This window comes from Gossypium arboreum, chromosome 10 (genome assembly GCF_025698485.1).
Source record: "Gossypium arboreum isolate Shixiya-1 chromosome 10, ASM2569848v2, whole genome shotgun sequence".
Lineage (NCBI taxonomy): Eukaryota > Viridiplantae > Streptophyta > Magnoliopsida > Malvales > Malvaceae > Gossypium > Gossypium arboreum.
Genome location: NC_069079.1, coordinates 12499200 through 12508488, shown reverse-complemented (window position 1 = coordinate 12508488; position 9289 = coordinate 12499200). Strand labels below are relative to the sequence as shown.

General features: G+C 29.2%; 1 protein-coding gene and 1 long non-coding RNA gene across 2 annotated transcripts; both read left to right on the top strand.

Moving 5' to 3' along the window:
• The first annotated feature begins 479 nt into the window (after window positions 1-479).
• Window positions 480-1321, top strand: LOC108486036 (uncharacterized). Its single transcript, XR_001871407.2, has 4 exons — window positions 480-551; window positions 641-711; window positions 815-877; window positions 1135-1321. It is a non-coding gene; the product is annotated as an uncharacterized LOC108486036 (long non-coding RNA).
• Window positions 1322-4861: 3540 nt separating this feature from the next.
• LOC108484397 (glutathione S-transferase zeta class-like) lies at window positions 4862-7590 on the top strand. Its single transcript, XM_017788169.2, has 10 exons — window positions 4862-5011; window positions 5088-5172; window positions 5263-5319; window positions 5421-5506; window positions 5604-5675; window positions 5804-5857; window positions 5986-6061; window positions 6181-6242; window positions 6620-6679; window positions 7026-7590. The coding sequence occupies exons 1-10, from the start codon at window positions 5009-5011 to the stop codon at window positions 7125-7127; spliced, it is 657 nt and encodes a 218-aa protein (XP_017643658.1). The 5' UTR covers window positions 4862-5008; the 3' UTR covers window positions 7128-7590.
• Window positions 7591-9289: the final 1699 nt, after the last annotated feature.

Here is a 9289-nt window from a genome sequence, read left to right as displayed (position 1 = left end):
TTGATTTTGATTATAGTCTATTCAGATATGTATAATTTTATAACTATAATTCTACTTGTGAACTTAAAAAAATGATTTAGATGTCTTCCGCTTTTCGATCGTATATCCCTCCAAATGATTTTTCTCAAAGACTATGGAATGTAGACAAGTTCATGCTTTGAATGGAAAAAAAAATACTTGATACCAAAGGCAAAGTCAAAAAATTATTTTAGGGGTTACAAATGAATGGAAATTTTAGTGGACAAAGTGCAATTATACCATTATACTATCTTGTAATTTCTTAAAAATTAAAAATTAAAACTAGATTGTCGTGTTTAACGATTTAAAGGCTGTTGGAAGTTATATATGTCATTTACCTTGATTATGGATTATCTGTCATTTACCTTGCCTTGAAACTGCAGATTGTATTGATTCCTTAATTTGGTTAATTTTCTTTTCGTAGGTTATTGGCTCCCTATATATCTTCTGGCATATTTTTAGAAATTTTCAAGCTTTGGATAAAAGGTCATAAGGTGATCGTTCTAGACATTCCGTTGTTCTAGCTATTCCAAGTAAAGCTTTTGATTTGCCCTTTTTTTCATTTCTTTATTTTTGATTAATGATTCGGTGATTTGATTTTTTTTTTTTTGAATTTTTGCAGTCATTGATGGATTGAAGGAGAAATTCGCTAAGGCAACGAGGTGAAACGATGTTAAAGCTATTGTTCTTACGGTGAGTCTCGAGTTTTTAATCGAATCATCATTTTATTGCATGTTGAGTCTTCGAATTTAGCTCGCTGACTTCTGTTTTTTGTTTTTTTAATTGGTTGACGAAGGCAAGGGAGGAAGGTTTTCCGGTGGTTTTGATATCAATGTTTTCACGAAAGTTCATGGAACCGGTATGAGTTTATTAGTTAGGCAATTTAATTTGAGTGTGAATTTAGTGATTATCGAGTTAATTACTTAAATTTAGTGAGGAGTGGAAATTTAAAATCTCTGATTGTGTATTTGATTGGTGGTTAAATAGGTGATGTGTCGGTCATGCATGATGTAACTGTTGATCTTGTCACTAATGCTATAGAAGGTTCCTAATTCTTTTTCTTATGTTGATTTTTTTTTTAAAAAACTTTTGGCGTTAAACATATTTCTGCTACAGGTGTTTCTAGCCCACGGACTACAGCTTGAGAAAATAAACAAAGCTTTAATATTTGATTGTAAATTGTCTTGCAACGTTTAGATGTTTTGTTGTTTTTATTAATAAACAAGATCTTGTATTTGGACTTCTTTGTTAGTAAAAGACTTGTTGTATTTTATTTATATCTTTATATTTAATCTAATTTTTATTATTTATTTTAGTTTTGATTCTATATTTTTATTTTTATTTTAATATTTAATAACTTGAGTTCTAACTTTTGAATTTTAATTGTGTTATTAATTTATTATTTTAAATTCTAAATTTGAATTCATCAAATTTTATATTTAGTTTTAAAGTTAAAATTTTCATAGAAAATTTAATTTAATAATGAATTTTAATAGAAAATTTTTATATTTATATCATGGATATTATTCTCCTCAATATTTTGATAATGAATTTTAATTTTCATGACCTTTATAATATTTTATAATATATATTTTTTAAAATTTCATGACCTTTAGCGGCGTTTGGGGAAAAAGTGCGCTAAAGGTTATGATCTTTAGCGGCGTTTGTGAAAAAAGCGCCGCTAAAGGTTATGGTCTTTCGTGGCGTTTGCTAAAAAAGCGCCGCTAAAGGTCATGGTCTTTAGCGGCGTTTACGAAAAAAGCGCCGCTAAAGGTCCTGGTCTTTAGCGGCGTTTGCGAAAAAAGCGCAGCTAAAGGTCATGGTCTTTAGTGGCGTTTTTTCGAAAAAACGCACTAATTTTTGTGGCGTTGCATATAGCAACGTTTTTTGCGGCGCTTGAGGAAGCGCCGCTAAAAGTATTTGCGGCGCTTGGGAAAACGCCGCTAAAGGCAAAAAAAAATGCCGCTAAAAGTCTATTTTCCTGAAGGGATGAGAGAAGCGAGAAGCGAAATGATGGTGATGAATTCTACTAACTTGGGACCAAACACTGAAAAGATAATTAAATTTACTTTTAATAAAAGTTGCCAAACCCAAAATGTGGCTGCAAATTTCCTAACATCCTCATCCTTATCAATTTCTTTAAGATTTTAAGTAAATTATTTAAAATGTATCATTAATGAATTTTTAAGTTTTAATTTTTTAATTTAACAAATCATATTTTATTCTTTTCTAATACATACCATATTGAATTTCAAGTGCTTTATTTATAATATATGCATCTCATTCTTATCATTTACATAATAAATAAAATTTAAATCTAAAATTTATTCTTATCATTTACATAATAAATAAAATTTAAATCTAAAATTTGAATCATAACATGAAATTAAAAAATATATTTAATAAAACAGAGATAAAAGATAAAATCACTCCTAGATATATTACTTTTATTGAAAATAAAAATAAAAATATGATGTAAAAATTTCACTCCTAGATATATTACTTTTATTGAAAATAAAAATAAAAATATGATGTAAAAATTTCATTATTTAAACTCTATATGATGACATGATGATCAAGAATATTTATCATCCCAAATTAAATTCAAATTATATTAATCTTATTAGTTATTTAAACTTTATCCTATTATTATAATTCACTAAAAATAAATCTCGACACAAAATATATTTTAGGGATCCACATCTCTAACCTTTTCAGATTTGTGCCGACTTAAACAAAATCAAAGACATATCCAAAAATTCATAGAAATTTTTAATATAAATAACAAAAGCTTCGTGGTGTTATCGTAATGAAAGTGACTTCATTTCCAATTTTTTCCTCTTTTTGTTTTCTTCTTTCCATGTTTTTAAGTTTAATAAATGGTAGTAATGGATACCGGATAAGTTTGTAATGTTCATTTGACTTCATCATGGCTTACACATTTTGGATTTTCAATAAAATTGGGTTCAATAGATTGAGTTTTCTTTCTTACTTTTTATCAACGGTTTAATTTTGGTTATCCAAAATAAAATTCTTAAAATTTCATCATTTAATTTTTAAAGTATTTTTATTATAGTAAGACGCTTGGCTTTACACAGGATCATGTTTACTCATTCATTTTAGTTACCTAACTTTTAAGTCGCTTTCATCTTGATCAGTAAAAAAAAATCATTTTTTAAGTATTGAATACGAAAGGTTATCGTAAAAAAGTGGTAGAAACTAAAATAATGCATTAATAAATAGTTAAACTCAAATAACTCACGTTAACAATTGCTTATGCAACCCATTTTTTTATAATGTGATCTTGAATTTTTTATGTTAAGCTAAAATTAAAGCAAAATCTTTACAATTAGTTAAACTAATTAATTTTATCTTCCATCCCAAATAAAACTTAGAATTCTTTTCATTATTTCTTTACCCAAATGAAGAGCAAGCAATTAATTAAATTAATTCCAATGATTTTTTCTTTGTTTTTAACTTATCATGGAAGATTCAATATCATATAATCAAAAAAATTTAAGTTTCATAACAAATTATTAAATATGGGTTAATTGAGTTGATTCTATTGAGATCTTAAAACATAAAATAAAATTTAAAAATGGCATAATGATTTATTTAGTCCTCTAACTTTATAAAAAAGTCATTTTAGCCCTCATTTATTTGTCTCGTCTTTTAGCCATTAAACTTGTATTTTTTTATCAAATCACCCTAAAATGAATGGAAAAATAAACATTTTTTAACTTTGTTGATGTGCCATACACATGGATTGCCATGTGGATGACACATTAGCATTTAATTAATTTTTTAAAATTTTAAAAATAAAAAACCATTAAAAATATAAAATATATTTTTAAATATGTTTTAAATTTTGACATGTCATTCACGCGGCAATTCACCTGTATGCCACGTCAGCAAAGTTAAACAAATGTTAGCTTTTTCATTTATTTTGAGGTGATTTGACAAAAAAAAATACAAGTTCAAGAGCTAAAAGAGGCAGAAAAATAAATTGAGGGCTAAAATAATTTTTTTGTAAAGTTTGAGGCCAAAAAATCATTATGCCTTTTAAAATTTAGAAAGAGATTAATTTAATTATTTTCAATATTATAGTAACAAATAAGTTGATATTATCATTGTATAATTTTTTAACAATTTATTTAATTGGTTTAGATGTTTTGAAATTTAAATTTTAATATTGAAAAAAAATAGAATTTTCTTCAATGGGATAAACAAGTACAATTTAACCATTTCTAATGCATTGTTTTAATGGGTAAATTACACCAACAGTCACTCTGATTTCTATTCAGTCACTTAACTTTCGAAAAATAAAAAAAAATTACTAACATTATTAAAAAGTGACAAATCAGTCACCTATTAACATTTTCCATTATAGGCCTAATGGGCTAGGTGACGTGGCCAATTAACTTGTCACTTGGATGAGGCAAAGTTTCAATTCAGTTCACTCAACTTTCAAAAAATAACAAATTAGCCACTAACGTTATCGAAAAGTGACAAATCAATCGTTCATTAACATTTCCCGTTACAGGCCTAACGAGACAGGTGACGTGGTCAGTAAATTAGCTTACGTGGTTAGTTTAATCCTTAATGTCTTTTTAGCTGGACTAATACTTAAACATAAAATATCCTTTTCGGTTACCAAAATAAAAGTACAAACATGATTTGGCGTATACAGTTATCCGCCATTAAAAATTTAACGCTTCGTTGACTAAAATAAAAGCAACCTAAAAATTGGTGAGGAAATTGCAATACTATTATTTTAGTGACCAAAATGAAAGAATACTAAAAGTCTGGTGACCCAATTGGGTAGTTTACCGTTTAAATTAGTCCTATCCAAAATTTACCACACAAGTTCTTAGAATCTGGTACAAATATAGAGCCGTGGTAGAGTTTAGCAGTTAACCGTCCTTATATCCTAGAGAAAGAAAAACAAGATACTGAGTGCTGTCTATTGAAATCGGTAGTCGCTGCAGATATGGTACAATCTTCTCTAATTATCTTTGTTACATTGGTATGATAGTAATGATTTAACAGTAAAACTGGTACATACACAGGCAGAGGGGGAGAACAAACTCAAGCTCTATTCTTACTGGAAGAGCTCCTGCTCCTTCCGTATCAGAATTGCCCTTAACCTCAAAGGTAGGTTTCCTTTTCTTTCTTAGGGCTTTTTTTCTCCATTTTAGTCTATTACTAACAACTTTTAGTTACTGGGTTCTTTTCGTTTTGCAGGTCTGGAATACCAGTACATACCCGTGAACTTGCTTAAGGGGGAGCAATTCAGTCCTGGTCAGAATTTTTATTTTCTTCTCTTTGCTCGATTCACTAAATTGTTTCTAATCCATTAATTATTGTAATTAAAACATTGTGGAAACTTGGAAAATGGGTAGAATTCCAAAAGCTGAACCCTATTGGGTATGTACCGGTGCTGGTGGACGGTGACATGATCATTTCAGACTCTTTTGCGATTTTCATGGTCGTTTTTCTGTTTCCACCCTTTTCTTTTCATTTATTCTATTCATTATTTAGCTTGAATTGTTTGTTTTTAATAAATCAGAATTTTGATCTAACAGTATCTGGAGGAGAAATACCCTCAACACCCTTTATTACCATCTGATCTTGCAAAGAAGGCACTCAATTTCCAGGTCTCTGCTTTCCTTCTTTGAATCACTCCTTTACCCTTTTTTTCCTTGTCCAACTTAGCTTTGTATGATTAATTAATCATGTTTTACTAAGTTTTGCTACACTAATGAGTACTCACATCATTCTATAGGCTGCAAATATTGTTTCCTCTAGCATTCAGCCTCTTCAGAATCTAGCTGTACTGGTTTGTCTCGGACTGAATTTCCCTCTTTTAAGCATTCATTTCGTTTCTGAAAGCCGCAGATATTCTTTTTTGGTATTATTGATATCTGTATAGGAATTGCGTTTGATTTGCTGCTTTTCCCTTTTCAGAAGTACATTGAGGAAAAAGTAAGTCCAGATGAGAAAATTCCTTGGACAAAATTTCATATTGAGAAAGGCTTTGAAGGTAAGTGATGAGTAAGGCATCATCCAAATAACCATCCTCCTAAGATTAAATGCCATCAGGATTATTGTTTCCTCTAATAGATCTAGCATATCGATTTGATTAATGCTTCTCTGTTTCAGCGCTTGAGAAGCTGTTAAAAGATCATGCTGGAAAATATGCGACTGGAGATGAAGTTTCCATGGTTAGTTTCATTCTCTCCTGCTTATACATGCCTTTGAATTAATGTGGTTTCATTTTTTTATTTATTTATTTTTTTTTTTGTTTGGGGGTTGGTGGGGATGCTTCCTGCAGCAATATGTGATTAAGAAAATGTAAATCAGGCATCATCTAGATGCCATTCTGCCCCTGAACTATATATGCCTTTGGATTTCAGATGGAATGAGTTAGCCATAGATCTAAGTTATGTTTGACATTAGCTAATATCATCTTCTGTTGCTTGTTATGAAACCCTTTCAGAAGTTCACTCCTAATGTACTGTAGAATAAGAAATATCTGAAACTATTTATTTTGAAATGTTCTGAATACATACATAAATATGCCTGTTGACTTTGTTTGCAGGCAGATCTGTTTCTAGCACCACAGATTCTGGCTGGGATTGAACGATTCAATGTTGACATGGTAATCTGCTTATTCCATTAACTACTAGTTTCTGCATCTAATTGTTATTTGTTCACTTTTAACTCATTTGAAGTTGCCATTCCTCTACGCACACTCAAACGCAGGCATGCATTCTTGGCTTTTCTATTTGCTCTTATGCTTCTGAAATTTTTGAGTTAGAGGGAGAAATATTGCTTCATATATCACCATTAGAAATATTAGGCATTTTATGCTAGGATTCAATTTTTGATAAAGTTTTCCATGGTTTGAACGTTTGAAGTCCTCAAGAAGGGGATATCTCTTTTATGCTTGACCTCCAACAGGCTTTCTCACTAACATGGCTTCTTTTTTTTCTATTATTTTGTAGGCTAAATTCCCACTGTTATCTAGGTTAAATGAGGCATACAGTGAGCTACCAGAATTCCAAAATGCTAAGCCAGAGAATCAGCCGGATGCTCCTTCAGCATAGGGCACTCATGAAGATGGTGGATGGATGAGGTACATATCTACTGCTGAACTGTCCATCTGTTTGGTGGCTGGTAATCTTCAACAGGGGCTCTTGGTTCCTCCCGCGCCTGATCAATGATAATAAGGATTATGTAGTTCAGAAACAGAAGTTAATGGAAGACATATGATATATATATATAGATATATATGCCATGTTTATCCGACTTTGGTGGTTTTCTCGATCTCCATATTCTTATCCCTGTTTGCGGAAATGTCATTTAACTGTAGTGCATTTCATTTAGAATCTCCGCTCTTCCTTCGAACCATGAAAAGCAGCTACAACAAGAACAACACATATATATCATCTGCAGTATCGAGTAAAATGCTCGCTCATGATAGCCTTGTTTATATATATATATATATTCGAGATTATCCTTATTCTTAAATACACAGGACAGAAGCCTAACTTATTTGTTGATATACAATGTATTTTTTCATTAAGTTTATGAGTGGATGTCCGCAGTGCTACCAGACCAAACTATCAGCCCAAATTGACAAATGTTGTAGGTTCTATTCGTAAATTGGCCTTGCCCTTTAATTTTTTATTTTTGGTCCAAAGTGGTACTTTAATTATTAATTTTGTTTCATTTTATTGAAAACGTGAATAGTGTTTAATAAGAATGTGAGATGTTGTACTTTTTTTTTTTTAGGTAAACAAGGACAAAAATGATAGTTTAGGTATCTTTTTGAAGAAAATCAACAAATTTGGGTATAGTTATGGCTGAATTTATTAATAAAACCAAATCCATAAAAATTGAGTGTTAAATTTATGATTATGTTAATAGAAAAAGTTAACGAAATGACTGAAAATTAATGATTCAAAAAGTAGAAACTGAAAATGAGGAATTTGAAAACAAATTTTAGCAAATAAATCAGAAAAAGGATTATCTTTAGATTTAACTACCAAAACTTATATAGAGGATTAAAATCCATATGCACTACTAGTAGTGGTAAAGTTAAAATACTTATAGATATCGGGACACTTGGGTTGTAATCAAGGTAGTTGGAGTAAAAGAAGTGATACATTCTCTGTTCAATAATGGCATATTCATTACGGCATGTCCGGATAATAGCATATCTATGTCTCAAATTATGGATTTCCGAAACAGAATTTTGTTAAACTAACCAATAATCTTCACTTATATATAGTATTAAAATTCTTATCAAATGACTTGTAATTCCATCTTCTACAAACAACTACACGGTGTCCACTCACCTATTCCTTAAATCATTTTCTAAATCTTATTGCACAAAACTTTCACCAACTCTGTGTTGTTTTGGGTAAGGTGGCGATTATGTTTTTGTTTGCAAAATGTTTGCATTGTGTGTAGATAGTAACCTATATAGACTTTTTTTACTAAAATATTGACGAGTCAGTTGAATTGTTAGTTTGTTACTGTCGCAGTCTACCAACGATTGACCTCATGCCGCATTTCTACATCAGTTTGTTATTACAATATATATTAATTTCTAATGTTACATGCGTTGCATTTAATTTTTAATTATTTTTAAATAATATTTTTAATTCTTGTTAATTTTAAATAATATAAATTTGAAACTATTTTAAGAAATTAAATTATAATGTTAACTTGAAAAAACATATAAGCAAAACAACAGCAATTATAATAATAGTTCAAGATAGGAAAAATATTTATATTAAATTAATAAACACATTTAATAATAATGATAGAAAAATGGTTTTAAGTGTATTTGCTTCACACAGTATAATCTTATAAAAAATTTAAAAAAATAATATCATAATATTATATTATTTCATAATCAATTAAAATAATCTTGATCACTCTCTAGCACCATTGTTATTCAAATTTGATTCGATATTGCCTCTTGAAGAATCATTACTTTAATTTTTCATTCTTTTTATTATTATATAATTTTAACTTATTAATGCTAAAAATCTTTATTTTTTCCGTAATTTTATTAGATGCTACTTGATTGAATATGCTTAACTACTAAATGCTATTTATAAAACTAACTTAAAATTTAATTGGTATATAATACTAATATTAATTAAATAATAATTAAAATACTTAGAATTCTTTTCAAGTAATTATTCTATTTTACATCAATAAAATTAACACAAATTTTATATGTAAAATATGTTTA

Bases quoted from the DNA above. Each gene is read 5' to 3' on its own strand.
- LOC108484397 (XM_017788169.2), top strand. The intron at 5,173-5,262 runs GTAGGTTTCCTT...TTCGTTTTGCAG, and splicing joins AATTGCCCTTAACCTCAAAG to GTCTGGAATACCAGTACATA. The intron at 5,320-5,420 runs GTCAGAATTTTT...GAAAATGGGTAG, and splicing joins GGGGGAGCAATTCAGTCCTG to AATTCCAAAAGCTGAACCCT.